Source organism: Cupressus sempervirens, chromosome 10 (genome assembly GCF_028749045.1).
Source record: "Cupressus sempervirens isolate cs-2001-9-10 chromosome 10, ASM2874904v1, whole genome shotgun sequence".
In the NCBI taxonomy this organism is placed as follows: domain Eukaryota; kingdom Viridiplantae; phylum Streptophyta; class Pinopsida; order Cupressales; family Cupressaceae; genus Cupressus; species Cupressus sempervirens.
In genome coordinates, this window is record NC_143127.1 from 243,984,450 (window position 1) to 244,001,717 (window position 17,268).

General features: G+C 37.1%; 1 protein-coding gene across 3 annotated transcripts in view; it reads right to left on the reverse strand.

Annotated features, from left to right (window-relative positions):
• The window catches only part of LOC149533541 (uncharacterized), a 141,101-nt gene that overhangs the window by 47,039 nt on the left and 76,794 nt on the right, over positions 1 to 17,268 (reverse strand). For all 3 annotated transcript variants that reach the window (XM_089803126.1, XM_089803125.1, XM_089803127.1), the window contains exons 7-10: positions 15,363 to 15,447; positions 12,601 to 12,732; positions 12,389 to 12,502; positions 1,432 to 1,479 (exon numbers count right to left, since the gene is read on the reverse strand). In XM_089803126.1, coding sequence (XP_089659252.1) covers positions 1,432 to 1,479; positions 12,389 to 12,502; positions 12,601 to 12,732; positions 15,363 to 15,447 — 379 coding nt within the window. The remainder of the gene's footprint in view (positions 1 to 1,431; positions 1,480 to 12,388; positions 12,503 to 12,600; positions 12,733 to 15,362; positions 15,448 to 17,268) is intronic.

Consider the following 17,268-nt stretch of genomic DNA (forward strand, 5'->3'; position numbering starts at 1 on the left):
CATCATGTCTACCTATTGGTAAGAGTCACAACCCTTCATAATTGTCCATCTTTCGAAATGTCACAACCCTTCATAATCACAACACTTTAAAAGAGTTGCAACCCTTCATCATTGCTGCTTTTTGAAAGAGTGACTTCCTTATTTCCTTCTCATTCCTTTCTTCTCCTATTAAGCCCTCTTTAATTCCTTGCTATCCTCTCTTCTTCCTTCTTTCATTTCCCCTTTCAAATTAACTCTCCTCCCTTTTATATCTTATGTTGAGGGAATCACAACTCTTTGGTACATATACCTTGATCCTTCAATAAATTTAGTTAATTTATATTATAACATATTTATTTATTTATATTTTAAATTTTATTATTATTTGTTATTAAAGCATATTTTAGAAAGGGGACATTAAATGGCTCCCATTACAAACCCTTTCATAGAAAACTACAATAGATGCGCGAAAAATAATTGTTGTCATGGAAAATCCTTGGAGAACTGAAAATGTGGATTCTCTACTAAAAATGACAAGAAACCGTCAAAATAACAGTGCAAAAACAAAACACAAGCAAAGATTTACAAATAGCGGCAGAAGCTGAACCAGTCACGACACTCACAGACCCAAAAATAAGACAAGTACAGAAGATAACCTTTGATATCAGCTTTGACCAATAAAATGGGCCACAGAAAGAATTTGTTTCATCCTCCAAGCATGACCGCAACTCCAAAATTCCTTCATCATTTGATTCCATCAAACCTTGACTCTTTGTTAGTTCTCCTCTTGAATCTGAATCTAATGAATTTTTATAAGTTGCTTTCTCACTAACTGTTGGCATATCAAATTGATTATGTATTTCGTAGCCTTATTTTTTATGGAGATTGTATTCTTTTTCCAATTGTGATCGCCCTTTGGCTGCCACCAGCCAAAGCTTGATCCACCAATGCAAGTGATTTAATACCTTGCTGAATTGCACCCACTAATTAAAAAGTTGGGGGCAAAACAGTCAACCTGCCAAATCTTCCCAAGTGTCTTGCAGAAGAGCATCCACCAAGGTACCATGTACCTTCTTATAATTTGGGTTCTTATAGCCTCTTGAAGCTTTATTATCTCTTATCAATGTCTTTTTACCAATATGGAGAGCGAACAACATTGCAACATCTTGGTCAGCAATATCTCAACTCTCATTTTGAAATGCACTTTTTAAAGGCTCCTTTCTATTGTGTACACTGGGTGCTTCACTTTTTGGCTCAAAAGTTCAATTTGTTGCTCTTTATAGTTCACCCAATTGCATCTTTCAGTACAAAATAATATTTTATTCCATAAGCAGTGTTGTTAATGCAATAAAATGAATAAAACCATCTGAGGAAACAAACAAAAATTAAAAAGAAAACCAATCAACCCAGATGAAGAATTATTATGAGGACTTTTTCTTTTAGCACACAAACCTTCCGCCATGGGCCAGATCCCGTTCTTCTCTGAGATGCAGGTTCAATCTATTGAAAAAGAAACAAAGGCATCTTAGTTACAATATTACAGTATCAAAATAATGATCTACTACTGAAAAGAATTTAACCAAATGCCTTTTATATAGTGGAGTTCTTATCAGTTTATAAGCAAGTATATAAAAAAATGGTATATTTGGAAAAAAGGAGCTTCAAATGTTTACTAACTACTGAAAAGTAATAATTTGAACATGGTATTCTGGTCGGTTTATTTCCTAGCAAGTGTATTAAATTACTTTTGTTCATCATTAAGTCTACAAATAGGCATCAGTCTAAACATAGAAATGGTTTTGAAAGGGTATAATTTCTCCTTGCCTTTTCAAGCGTTTCAATTATAGTAAAGAACCAGCCATAAATAGAGAACATGTTAAAGTAGTTACTTTTCTTGACATTGACACACCTTCAAACCTCCAAGATACATTTTCAAATGTAAAAAAGAAGAAAAAATGAATTGACGTTATGTTAAGGTTTTGTTGCTTTCACAATGTATAACATGTTTTTTAAGTTCTATAATTACCTGATTTTTAGAATTGTCTTTGGGCAAGATATGGTACAAAGGAAATCCCAAGTCCTACACAGAGCATTATGGCCTACCACAAGTACAGGTACATCATTTCTCACACTCTTGTAGCTTATGAGCGGAAAATTTGTGTCAGGTAAACCATTTTCAAGAGTAATTCCCCAGCACAAAACTATTTGCTGTAAATTAAAGTTTCCCTTGTTTTGTTACCAACATGTATGAGGATATCGTCCACCTTTTTAGCACTTTGATTTTAGCCAAGATGAAGTATGAATAATTATCTGGTCTACAAAGCACCCTCCCAGATATCTGTGATACTAAAATAGGGCATATGTTAACCTGGACGAGTTTTGGAAAAGAAAATGTATAGAGATGCAAGAACCATTATTACCAAAAGACCCTAAAGGTAAAAACAGGTGATAATAGAATAACTTCTAAACTAGATGGAGAGACTTTCACTTCACTTATCAAATTGCCTCAAAGAGAACAATTAACAGACCTTAACACCACAATAGCATACCAATGCTTCGTCAAAAAGAAAAGTCAATGTCAGAACAAAACTGCTAGGGATTGGTTAGCCACTCCCAAAAAGGAAAAGTCTGAAGTACTCAAAAAGCATTTCACAAATGAAATTTCTGACATCACTTTATTGCTCCATAGGTTGGTGGGCAATGCAGATGTGCACAGTTTCAAGGAATGGATGTATTTCATTGTTGTTGTAATCATTCATGGGGAGCAATCTTTTAATTGGGGAAATTTAAATAGTCACAAACTTCACAAGCAAATGACTCGTTTTCAATTTTAGAAGACTTTCCAAGTCATACTATTTGTTTTATGCCATTACCAACATGAAAGTGTGCCCAAAAGCTAAATCCAATCAGAAACTGTGACGAATTGACTCAGATCTATGACCACTACCCGTACATGCAATTGGAAGGCAGCTACAAAACTTTAAAGTGAGTGAATGATGCCCTTACACTGCATGGTCCAAGAATTTCAAGGTAATATTGGTAGGAGGATATCTCTGGAAGCTGCTCAATTGGGCAACACAGATGGAAGCCTATAATATCCCCGATTTGAAATCATATTTTAAAACCATAAATTATAATATAATTTTGTAAAAGTCCCTAAGAGCATTATTGATGGCAACTAAGGAGAACTAGGCCAAGTAAGGGTATCTATGGCAGCCATCGACAAAGTCAACATAACCACAAAGGCGATGTAAAAACCAGATCAAACAAAAACTGGCAGCAAGCCTGAAAGGATGGGCTACGAACTCGGCAAGAATAACACTATGAGGGGTGGACTAGTAGCATTTGATGATACCGCAGAATGACAAAGTCCGGACACGCTCAATCGAGGCCCAATCAAAGTCCGAAAGAGAAGGCCCCCATACCACAAACCATAGAGCGTCGTGAGTCTAAATAAGGAATCCAAGAGCGATAGCTTAGTCGAAGTATCCTAAAAGTGGTGTTTGAAACACACTCTCTCCAGCATGGCAAGGAAACCCAACCCCTTACAAACCCGCAGTTGAATGGTGGATTTCAAGCTAAACAAAGACCGGAAAACTTAACCCCAAGGTATGTGTAAGATGAAGCAATCTCGACTTCCTGACCTTGAAAGTAGAAATGGAGATGTGAGGTCTTCAAGCAGTTGAAGACCATAACTCAAGTCTTGCCCAAATTCACGACCAATTGTCGCAAGTCACAAAAAGACGCGAGCCCATTAGTAAGTCTTTGAAGACCATCATGAGAAAAAGCCGAAAGAACCACATCGTTTGTAAAGAGGAGGATGGAGATCAACCTGATGTAAGTAACAACCGTCTTTGGGGAGCAAGGAGTCTTTGAGAAAGGCATCAAGCTCAATAACAATAATCCCGAACAAGGTGGGTAAGAGAGGGCAACCCTTCTTCACCTCGATGGTGTTTTGTATAGGGTCGGAGAGACCCTCAAAAGTCTTGAGTCTCACTACCACAGTCTCATATAACCTCATAATAGCTATCAATAAGGTCTTTGAAATCCTAATGTCTCTAATCTCTAAAAAGGGCCTCCCTAGGGATGAAATCAAAAGCCTTACGAAAGTCCACAAAATAGCAATAGACTTTGGTTGAATGGTGTCAAGCCCCCTCAATAATAGCCCGCAACATCAAGATATGATCCATGGTCGGGTTGTCTACCCAAAAACCTACATGACCCCTAGCACTGCAACCTTTCTTGTAAAGCACTCTAGATAATATAATACTAAATGTTGTGGCATAGAGTTTGGCAAAGGTTTGCCCAATCATGATGGTGTTGTAGTTACCAAGGTCCGAAGCCAACCCGATCTTATGGATCAAATGGATCACATGCCTCAACCAAGAATCCAAAAATCCAGTGCAAACCACTCTACTGAATAGTGTAGAAAGATAGGAACCCAAGATCAAGATGTCGAGCTTTAAGAGCTCTGCCTGAAATCCCTACTCATCCGCTACTTTGCTAGATCTCATAGCTTTGACGGCCTCATAAATGTTAGAGGTGGTGAAAAGGTGGCAGCAAGGGGGTGAAAAGGAGAGCAAGCTGGCCAGAGATGTCATAAAGTGTGGAGCCATGGGTGGTGAGAGAGCGAAGATCACTAGCAGACAAAGAGGAGAGCAACCGGGGAACAAGGTATGCCAAAACAGCTTGGGACTATGGATAAGTGTGTTGCAGAGGGATCTACACTCTAAGCAATGAACAACCGCTTCTTGTAGTTAAGAAAATGGTGGCAAGAGCATCGTAAGCGAGTAAAAGTGGGGTAGTGAGCATCAAAGGCCAAGTGCAAGGAGTGGTGGAAAGTTTTGCAATCATCATCAAACCACTGGTTTATAGGACAAGTATTATGGCACTCAGATCTAGGGACGCGAGGTATGGAGCGATGGGGATGGAGAGGAGTGTCGACTCCCAAATCACGATGGCAAGTAAGTGCAACATAGGAGTGCCTGGCTACACTCAGTAAAGCTATCGAGGTAGAGGAGCCATCTTAGATGGAGATGAAAAGGTCCTGGTCACTCTTAGAAAAGAAGAAATGGGTGGGGAGATGGGTCGAAGCAGAAAGGGGGTTAGAGATGGGAGACAGAGGATGGAGGGAAATGCAAACCAAGAGACTGAGGAGAGCATGATCAGCCAAAGGAACACGAAAGAAGGCAAACCTACAAATGGAAGGGATGAAGGAAGAAAAAGTGAGAACATAGTCCACCACGCTCATGCCCCCACAATGAGGCTAGCATGTAAAAAGCTTAGAGCCCAGAAAGCAATAGAGGTCATTCAGAATCACCAAGTCGGAGGAATCCCAAAGCTAGAGAAGGTGGTGACTGTAACAAGAGAAAGCCCACTATGGTCCTCGGAAAAGCACTAAAGCCCCAAGCTAGTAGAATCCATCTCAATAGTACATGTTGCGTCAGATCCACAGTCGTGTTGGGGGTCTTAAGATCTCTAGTCTATGCATTAAAGTCCCCTAAGATGTTGATGTCACCCATTACAGCGAGCTTGGAGATGCACTCATTCAAGTCCATAAAAGGGTCCCCATCCTCAGCACTATGCATGTCGTACAGTAAAGAGGCAGGCGAGAAGTAGTAAACAACGATAAAGATATCTCTCTAACGATGGCTAGTATCCACAGAAATCTAGCGTATGAATGGACCACCTTGGTAGTACTAAATAGGTCATCTCTAACCAGATAGGTAACACCCTTTGAACCACAAACCCCACCAGAAGCGTGAACCTCCTCCCTACAAACTAACAACTGATTTCCAACATAACTCGGAAGAGGTCGTACGAAACTCTCATGAGTGTTATTGACAACCAACATATCTGCAAAGCCAACGGCCTCATGAAAAAGGCCAGGCAAGGACCATAAGGAGCCATTGTCATTCCCGCAGTGGACAAGCAGAGTTGGAGGACGACTCTATCTTGCCCAATTGTTGGCGACCAAACCGACATTTGGCCTTGCAGGTTTGTCTCGATTCCCAGCCACAGGGACGCGAGCCACGAATATCCGCTCCGAGGTTCTAAATAACTGCCTATTTCCCATTACACCTTGCCTCAGCAACAAGACTCTTGGGATGCTTTAGTTCAACCACTTGTGATTTCATGAGGTCCTCGTCCAAGAAAATTGTAGTGGGAAGACGGAACAACTTCCTCTTCGCCCTAAGAGCCCAAAGCCTGGCAGAGAGGGAGAGACAACAGAGATAAAGGATACTGTCTAAACCAAGCCAACACATATCAATAGTGATGTCGGAAATCCCAAGCTAATCACAAAGGAAGGAATGACCAGCTACCATAGGATCATCCTTGGGGTTAAGCTCATAGGCAGGCCTCACCCGCTCATCATCAATTTTTCCTTGTACAATCTTCTCAACACCTCAAGAGGTGTAGTCTAGAGTTATTGCATAGAGAGTCCCATGTTTTTATTTTTTGCTCAGTATCAAACAACAAAGGGTAATGTTTAGTCACCATTCAAATCATTTGTCTTTCATTGTATCAAGTTCATCTAGCTAGCCCAAGACAGGTTGCAAATGAGTTTTCAAGCCTATTGTTTCAAAGTTGAAGGTGGTGGAAAAACAAATCTACAGTCGTGGCATTGGATTATGTTTGTTGCTTGAGTTTGATGATTGTCTTTGTGAGTGACTGTACAATTTCCTTGAGATGTTGATTTTCAGCCTCTAATTTAGACAAGTGGTCACAAACTCTCTAGTAAGTCATGGACGGTTGAGGAGTGTCTATAACCACAATAGACATAATGGCAAATGCTCAACACAAACCTAAAGGCAACAGTAAAGAACGACAACGGGTAACAACACCTATAGAACTGTAGAGGAGCAAAGCACATAGAGGTGAAGGAAAACAACAAGAGGCAAGCTAGCAAAACCAAGCAAGGCCTCCCAATGAGCAAGGTGGGCAAGACCAACGACAACAAAGAGGCAGGAGCAAGCAAGCAAGGAGGACCTCGTGGGAACAGGAACAAGAGCCAACCAAATGTTGCACGAGGAACGGCAACAACAGTGTTCACACCCGCATGCCCCAGGGACGAATAGCATTACGGCATAGGCCAACATGTAAAGCAGAGAAGAGAACCAACAGCTAGAGTCATAGGCCTACCCAGTGTTCAACAAGAAGTCGACACGGGCCATCCAAAAACGAAACAACCTTCAGCCAGAACAAGCACCCGCAGTCACAATAAATGGCAATGAGGAAAGTCTGCACAAAGGGGGCAAACTCCTACCGAAGAAAACAACAAAGAAACATTGGCAAACTCCTGATGAAAGCAAACAACAGAGAAACATTTGCACAAGAAGATCGGGGAACCAAGAACAAGCAAAGCCAAGCATGCAAATGGAAAGCAAAAGGCATTGTCATGAATCATTAATAAGAAGAAACAACAATGGAACCATCGAGGGAGTAACAATCAAACAAAACAAGCACAGGCAACCAATCAATCGTGCGAGCTTTAAGTTCGAGCATCAATCATCAAGCAGAGAAGCATGGTCATCAAGGGGAGAAACATAGAATCGGTCTCAAAATTGAGAAGAAAGGAGCTAAAATGTGTCCAAAGAGAGGCCTGTATAAATCCAAGCAATGGCTAACTATCCCAAGTTAGGGTAGGGATCAGCAAGCCTAAGCGCCTTGCAAGAATAGTCCCAAGATAGGCTAAGAACTTAGATCTATAAAATTTGAGGGAACCCACTGCAGTGTGTATCTAGGCACCTTGAATAACACCTACTCCTCCTAACATTGAGCTGAAATAGTAGTAAGATTGGATATGGGGTATTAAAGTTACATACAAATAATTTAATCTATTTAAATTAATCTAAGTTACCAGTTCCAGTTTGGGTTTGAAGAACCGGTTTGCTCGTACAGCAAAATCTTGAAATGGGGTGTGGGTACGTTTGGGTTCGTTAGTACAAAACAGGTAAAAAATATTTATATATACATACATAAATACATATACATATATTTACACACACAACCTAGAAAAATGAATTAAGATTAGAATGTTGCTTAGTATCATAAAAACAACAAAAACACTATAAACTTGTAACCTTAGCATCATATCTATTATCAACACCAAACTATTAAAATAATATCAAGTTCAACTATCATTGTTTATACTTTCAACAAAGAGAACTTTATGCTAAGTTTCAATCATCTAATGGATTATCTAAATCTCCATCTTCTTCTTCATCAATGGCATTAGTTTGTTCACAAACATTGTCAATGCTATTGGAATCAACTGCACTAATAACATTACTGCTTTCTAAGTTATCCAACGCTTATTACTTTTTTATTGTACAAAAAGCTTGTTTGTTTGTAATTAACATCCTACTTGAAAAATGTTATATAAGTAGCTTGCAACCTATTGAAGATGTTATTTAATATTTCAAATATGATTTGTCACTATACAGAGCTTCTAATTATTCAGACGGGTCATTATCAGCAATTGGATATAAAAAATTCACTGGAAGAAATCCTGAGGGCTATTTTAATTTGATGTAATAAATATTTGAACTTCAGCAAAAAAAAAATTGTAATGTTAAAATTATATATTCAAATTCTGTAATAATTGTTTTCTGCACTAAATTATAGAATGTCCCCAATAGAACTGTACCTGGTTTGCACTCAGTCTACCTAGGTCTGCCCTGGTTTGACCTAGGTTCGATCTGGAGGAAACAACCTGCTTGGGTTTAAAACCAAGTGGAACCCAAAGAGGAACCAGGACCAGTACCAATAACCGGTTCAAAATTCACCTGGGTCAAAGGGCCAAGGGGAGCAATGGGTAACTAAGAAACTAATGAATAGTTCTTTAATTTCGAATGTCTTATATCATATAGCTTGGGACATAAATATAAAATCTGTGTTAATTTGGTAATAACTGAGAATAAACCCAATTAGGGAACGTTATAAAGCTTCTTTATCTAGTTTCAGAGCAATATCAGATTTGGAAGCTTTGATGGATTCCCATGCAAACTGCCTATGCATGTGACTGCTAAGAAATGTGTAGGCAGATTGGTGAACTGAATAAAAATTGTCAAGAGAATAACAAAGTGTTTTTCCCTTTACAATAGGTATATCTCATTACTAGTACAAGTCCTTCGTGATACATTGAACATTGAGAGAGATCTAACTAAGTATACTATGCATTCCTTTGAGATGTGTTTTTCATTTTCTTTTAACAGAAAAGTTATTGTTCAGAATGACTTCTAGCTTGGACCCAGATTCCATAATGTCCCTAGAATTGAGAATTCTTGGGCTAATTGTGTCAATGATTTTGAAGTCCAAAGGTGGGATTTGATGAGATAGATTTTAAGACAAACCAAAATGTTCAACTTAGATTGGAGTATCCAACTTATAGAAGATGATGAAGCTGAGTGGTTCCCATATATGTTAATCACATCCAAATGCAACCGATTGTCCATATCAACTGGAATGAAAGGGATGTAAAGAATCTAGAGGAAATATCAGCAGTAGTACCCAAATGAACCAGGGAAGAGGTATTAAAGAGAATAGTCTGGAAGCTCAGCCCTAATCCTTCAACAAAGAAAGATGCGGGTGAAATAACAGCTAAGGACTTCAACATCACAATGATCAAACTAAGACATTCATCACAAGGTAGAAACATACATGATTTTCAAGAATCATCTGCAAAGTTGGTAGAAAGAACGGAAAAAGATAAGAAACCTAAAATCAAATTGAAGTAGCAGGTACAAGTTTCGACCTCTTGTCTTAAGTACATTGTGGATAATTCAACTCAGCTGGTGGGAGAAATTGATCTTCTTTTCACCCTAACTTGGTGTAAAAAAATTATGTCTTTAAAGAAATTCACAAATACATTTACCATGGTAAAATAACTGATAGGAAAAATCATAATCAAATGATCTGGATTTATTGAAGAAGCCAAGAAATTGTATTATAAAGTTGCAATCAGAAGAAAAGAGGTTGATGGTGAGATAACAATGTCAAAGAAAGAAGAGATTGTTAGGATAAGAGTTCAAAAGGACACTCAAGTAAAAGGAAGACATGAGTCCTCATAAATTGGTTGTTGAGCAAATCCTCTCACAAATGCCAATAATAACAGATGTGTGGAAAAAGACTATTGAATGCAGCTTGTTAGACCTACAAAGAAATGTCCACTAGCAAACCAAGCTGTTAAAACAGTGTGACCCAATTAAATCAGATATCCAAATTGATTTCCTGGCAATCATCTCAGATTTCTAACAAAAGATGATTCTTATGACATGAATATCAAAGTCATTAAGGATAAATTAAAGCACACAATTGATGAACTTTTTGACAAAGAAACGTTGTTTTAAGAACACGAGAAAGATGAGTGCAATTGACGCTTATCTGGTGCAATGTATAAGTCATCTTGCAACCTTTCAGAGCAAGTTGGAGAATGTTAGGCACAATCAGGCATTATGGAGTCTACAAGCCAATAATGTTATCATTATGATACATTGAATTGGCACGTCAAAGTGTTTCGAACAAACAAACTCCAGGTTCCCACTCAGACACCTCAACCATCACTTGAAGACAAAGATGAGGCTAATGGAGAGATTGTGCCACCCCAGCACAATATTCAGTTTATTTAATTTTTATTGCTATTCAAAATAACTCGCTAAGTTAATGAAGTGTTAAAAGTTGTCTAAATTAAAAGGACTCTTTTAAACTTCTTTGGGCAGTCAAGCTTAAAATTCAATTGCATCAGCAATGTTAACAATTTACAAGTATGTAATCGATAGAATAAATCAGGCATTTTTTTGGTTTTGAAGATAATAATTTTTAGGAAAATACATTCAGAAAGGAAATTTTATTAATACAGGAGGTAGTCACTCTGTGAACTTTCCAATTTTTGAGACCTTGGTAGTTGGAAAAAAGGAACCTTTTGGAGTCTGTGCTGTCACTGAATCTGAATTATTATTCTTGTCTGTGTTAACTATTTCAAGTGCATTATTATTCTGCAGTGGTTAAAATTTTATATCTATCTGAAGTTGTTGATGGTAGTTTTAAGCTATAAAATCTGTCTGTTAACTAATTATTGTCTCAGAACTAAATATCTAGATTACTATACCGCTTTACTCATGATTTTGAATATCTTTCAGTATTTTTTTTCATTTTCAAGGAATGTGTTTTGTTTCTTTGGTACTAAAACTTTTCTGCTTCTGGTTAAAAGCAAACTTATAAAAATAAAACCATATTAAACAGGTAGTTGAACCTCTAAAATTCATAGGAAAGATATTCTGATAAATAAATAGCTTATCCAAATGTCGGTACAATTGTCATAATGAAATGGACATGACAGAATTGAGTTTATACATTTATATAGTGACAAATTTGTTAACCAATACATTCATAACCTCATTTTAATTTGTCAAAAAAAACCTTTCAGGTCTTTAAAACAATCTAGAGTTTTTTGAGCATTTTCTTTAGAACATTTTGTAACTTTCGAAGATTTGCATTAAAACACATATTTTTTGGGATAATTAATTGTTATTCTCAAACTAGTTTACCCAGTTCGCAGATGCAGGCCTCTGGAACCAGTCCATTTTTAACCAGGTCCAGGTCCAGGGTCGGTCTGCCTGTGGGTCCAGACAGGATCCGTGGCTACAGCAGCTGATTCCTTCGGGCCAGAACAGGTTCAAACTTGAACCTGAGTGAATCTGGCTGGAGCAACAGTGAGTCTAGGCCAGAAAGTGGTGGAAATCAAAAATTAAATTGCAAATTTTATAATTTTTGACATCTAAAACCCTAAATAGGTGTTTTTAAAGGATTTAGTTGGGTTTGATGGCTATTTGTTGTACAAACAACTTGTTTTCTCTTCAAGTGGAGCAAATAGGTGGGTGAGCAAGATAAGATAAGATAAATTTATTAATGTCCAACAAGAGAGACAAACAGATCTAGGGGAACTGAAAAGAGTACAACAAGGCCGCAGCCAGCAGAGAGCAGCAGGAGCACCAATTTGTGTGCACAGAAAGAACTAAACAGGAAAGCTGAAAGAAAGAAAACCCAAAAACCCTAGGAGCTCCCTGTCGGTGAGAAGTAGGCCAGAACTGAAGGATAAGGTCTGAGGCGAAGGTGCGTGGAGGCCCCAGACCATCTCAAGGAGCTGCTGAAGGTAGGGCAATTCTACCAAGTGATTGCTCCGTGGGGTCTCACAGATCTAGTATCGTCCAAGAAAGGGCAAATTGACCTCTTCATTCAAGAAGTCTCTCCTACTAATTTGAAGAGAGATTTATCCTTATGTGCTGTTTTGTTTTGTGTTGTCTCAAACAAAAAAAATCAAAATGCTAATAGGACATTCAATCAAAAAAAAAAAGTAAATGACACTAGCATGAACTAGGTTTGACTAATAAAACCAAAAAGAACATACTTCATCAAACTTTTCAAAATTCTGTGTGTCAAGTTCCCCATTGACCTCAGGTTTATATGCTGCCTCGACTTCATATAGATTATCCCATGCAATTCCATTGAACCATGGGTGTGCCTGAAAAAGAGGAAAATAAAAAAATCAAGACATGGCACTTTCAACAATCAGGACTTTTTCAATTAAGCACAACAAAAAATCAAATAATTGTGACTCGCCTTTATCTCATTGGCACCCCTTGATCCAAGTCTGTGTTCAAAATCACAGAGCAACCTGCAAATAAGATCTTTTGCCTCTGCTGACAGTCTTGCCTCCTCAGGAAATTTCAAGTAATGTCTCCAATGAACAATCTTAAAACCACAGATATATAACTTCTTTGTCATGTTTTGACAGAAAGGCATTGTCATGAATCATTAACAAGACGAAACAACTAATGTACAAGAATATGGGAAAAGGCATGCATTGATAAGACAAATCAACATAAAATAATTTAGCGCACTAATGTCAGTAAAAATTAGATACACCACATACAAAAAGACTTGAATCAATCAGAGATTCACATTATCTAAATATACTTCAAATCAAGACAGAAAAAAGGGTTTGCCACCAATTAAAAGGATTATGAAACCTTTGATGTTGTTGGAAAAACATCTAGGCATTCTTCTAACCATCTTTTTAATCATCCAAAATATTTGAGGGAAATAAATATAATAGGACTCAATTTACACTAACTTTATATTCAACTAATTTTCTGGTATAAATTTTCAAATTTATCAATGAAAAATGTATTGTTACTAATTTAAATTCCCAAAATCATATTGAAGGCATGACGAGCATTACTTTAGAAATGAAATTTTTAAATTCAACAGAGCTTCTTTAATTAACAAAGAAATTGTAATGTCCCTTCCTTGGGCAGCGTAACTGCAGACTATAGCAGATGTTGGCCTAGAATCAAGGGTTCTTGTAGGTCAGCAGTATGGATAGGGGACCCATCCAAAAGTTTCTGGAGCGCTACGCAGGGGCCTTACAAGCTATTTTGGACAATTCGGTATAGTCTCCCACATTTTAGCATCGATTCCTACTTTTTAGGTATTGATTGGGAGGGACTGATTGGGAGTTGACCAGAACACATCAGGGGATCTCTGGCATCATTATGGAGACTTTGATTGCAGTTCCAATTTTTAGGAGGGTTGTCAGTTCGCCTCCTGCATTCAAACATCATCCTTGGACTGGTGGCATCAGTCAGATTTCAATTTGGAGTCCAGAGAATGAGTTTATGAATAAATTGGGAATAATTAAATTATTGACAAAAGCCTCATCTAAATAAAATAATAATAAAGTGAATTAATCAAGTCACTTCATACTATAATAAAATATAATAAAGTGAATTAATCAACAAACTTTATATTATAATTAAATATAATAAAGTGGCTCCCTTGATAAACTTCTCTAGCCAATGGGAGTTATTACTATAAGGGGGTCATATCTTTAATGAATAGTAATACCTAAAAGCATCGAACCTCTAGGAGAAGAAATAAAGTTATTGAAATAAATAAGAAGAAATCCTAAAAGGTACGGCTCAGGTTGGAGGAAATAAAATTAACATTTGGGTAGCCATTTCATTCATTCAAAAATCATTTTTAATTGTGGAGATCTGAGAAGGGTATACATAGAAGATTGGTCTTCAAGGAAAAAAAACCCTTTGGAGAATTGAGAGTTGGAAGAAAAGCCAGCTCTCCAAGTGACAAGATCCAGCATAGATCAGTTTGGGTTTCAGATTGGCATTGCTTTTGGTGGAAAAAAAAAATCAGATTAGACTGGTTAAGAGCAGATATTATATATCAGATTGCAGATCGATGGTTTAATCTAGCATATCAACCATTCCCTAAGCATTCAGACCCAGCCATACAGTTACAGGAATTAAAATTGGAGAAGAAACCTTAAATCAGACTTGAGTAGGGAGCATATCAGTTACAGATTTGCAGATCTGAGTCTGGACGGCAGATTATAAACATCCCAAGCTTCCATAACCTAGCCATACAGATCCAGGCAGTGTCTACATCCATTCCTAGCTAGATTAGAGTATAATAGCAGAAGTCGGCATTAAATCAGAGTTTACAGAGGAACGGGTAACAGAAATTTCGAGGAAGCAAAGGACAAAACAGAAATTTCCAAGCAAATTACCTCAAATTTCCTTGCAGTTGTATACTCCAAGCCGTACAGTACGTACGGGTATTTCAACAAGCATCTTGAATTAAAAAGAGTAAAATTCAAATTTAATTCCTTTTTGGTATAAAGTATTTGCTGTGTGTTTTCATTTTAGTATTTTGTCAACAATATTTGCATTCTTCATATCCAGAAACAACAAAAAAATTGAGATAACCTTGAAAAACACAAAAAAATCAAATACTCCATAAAACACAAAACTCAAAAAAAATCAGTGAGGAACCAAGCAAAGATCAGAATTTCAATGGCTAGATGGTTGGCGGTCTTTCAAATACAGTCATGAAAGTTTGTAACACATAAGCTTATAACATAGGAAGAAAATCCCTAGAAAGAAATAGAAAAATATTCCTTAGTCATATTCAAGAATACCACTCTTATATATCCTAAGAACAAATAAAATCATCTCATATATTTAGTACCAGCAAAAAAAAAATTTAATTACAAAAAAATCTGATCTGGAAACAACAGAAATCCAAAATTATCCCTCTTTTTCTTGCAATAGCGACTTCTAGTTCTCAAAACAGCTCATTGTAATTTCTAATCCTAACTCCTGTTAGCTCCACATATGTGCTTAGATTTCAAGAAAAATGATGCAGACTAGAGATTGTCAGTGGACAGGGATGGCATTTATAAAATCCACCCTGAAACTGTCTAAGTTCTACTAATGTATTGCCTCAAAGAAAGCAATCAGGATTCAGAAAGATGGAAGACAAATGACAGTGCAAAACCCATGCACAAAAAGTGTGATTAATACCTTTTTACATGTTGCCATCGGATCCTCTGAGTAAAATGGGGGGTAACCAACAAGCATCTCATACATTATAGCTCCAAGTGACCACCTGCAAGGCTCAATTCCCAGTTCAATGTCTTTTATATAGAAAAGGGTAAATTACACAAACTGAGACATAAATTTAATATAAAACAATATTTATATTATAATCCATCCAAGATAATTTCTTTGATTTAGTGTAAAACATTTAACTTCAATTACTGTCAGGAGAAAGAAACCTTGACATTGAGAATTTCCTATACTGTTACATTTATCTGATGTATGTCTGCTTAACTCAGCTGATCAAAACTTTTACGAAACAAATCAAATGGAACTTCTGATTCAGTGTTGAAATTTCGTCCTTGTAGAATATAGATGGTGCTTGCATAAGGACACCGACAATGCAGAATGTGTAAAGTCAAAATTATATTATAGTTCTCACCTAAGGCTAGTCTTTGAAAAACAAACTAAAAGACTTTTGATTGTCAATGAGATTTAATCTGAGGATAACCGTCAGATTCAAAAGATTATTAAAGCAAAAATATTACCTCCTAAACATTAAATTGACTAGCAAGTTGTTGAGCCAGGATATTCCAATATCATGACAGGACTGGTTTAAATGATGATGGCATGGATTTAAACCTGCTAGGTGTGCTATGTCCCCTGATTATGGAAACTGTCAATCAAGAAGATTTTTCCACGAGGCCTGTTCCAAGTCCTGGCTGACTTTGGACAGAATAAAGCTTCTTAGACAGTATTCTTAGATGAAAGCTATCCTGTGTTTGCCAGTTGCATATGGTGTCTCAACTGCATGGTGTTTCAATCTTTATCCAGCAAAGAAAATGTTGACTAACAAGCCCAAGAAGGATAATAATTTAAAGATAACAGATTTAATACAATCTCAAAAGTCTTGAAGAAATAATTACCTTAATAGACTTCAAACAGTCTGTGCATAAAGGGAAAAAGATGGCAAACCACCTAGCCAATTAAGTGGGTCACTTTGGGCCCAAGTTAGTAAGAAGGTACATCAATAAACAAAGGAGGAAGATTTCTTAAAGACACGTATTCAGACCATCTTTGGTTACCTTATCATTCAATTCTAGCAAACAGTTCATTTTAAATTTCTTAACATAATATAAGCCAACATGCACCCCAAAGCTGACCTGAGCACAACGCTTGAGCAATTTGATGACTCTGCACTACTTAACCTCCACCAACACTTGTAAAGAGCATGTTTAATATTTTGCTTTTAATAACATGCAAGTGCAGATTGCATCAATTAGGAAAACCCCTCAATGATAATGTTTACAGAAGTAGCAATATCCATGCAGACTAGTTAAAATCAAATGCTGAAGTCTTATAGTTACCATCATATCTCTCATTATATATCTAAGGTTCCCATATTTTGTCATTTGTGTTTAGACAAAGAATTTGGATATACACTCTTCTAGCTTCTTCCTTTTCTCGACTAATTTAATTTTCCAATGGAACTCAACCAAGCACTACCTCACATTTGCTTACAAAGCTGAATCTTCCATTCACAATGCCCTGCTTTGATTTGTTATGATAAGAAAATCAGTATGGATAGGTTGATTCCAACTTCCAGGACATTAAAGATACTTGAAAGAGCACAGAGACCAAGATAGAGCATCTGAAGAAATCCATTCAGGAGCTAAATGGCCCCTCAGAATACTCTCTACAACATCAAACCAAGCCAGGAACCAGGATGCCATAGACCCAAGAAAAACTGGTATTTGTAGAATGAATAAGACAGAAAGCTTTAAGATGATTTGTATGACTGCTACTCACACATCAAGCCATATTAAGAAAGCAGTTTGCTTATAATCCAATCAATTTTCACCAAGTCATGCTACTTGACCATAATAATAAT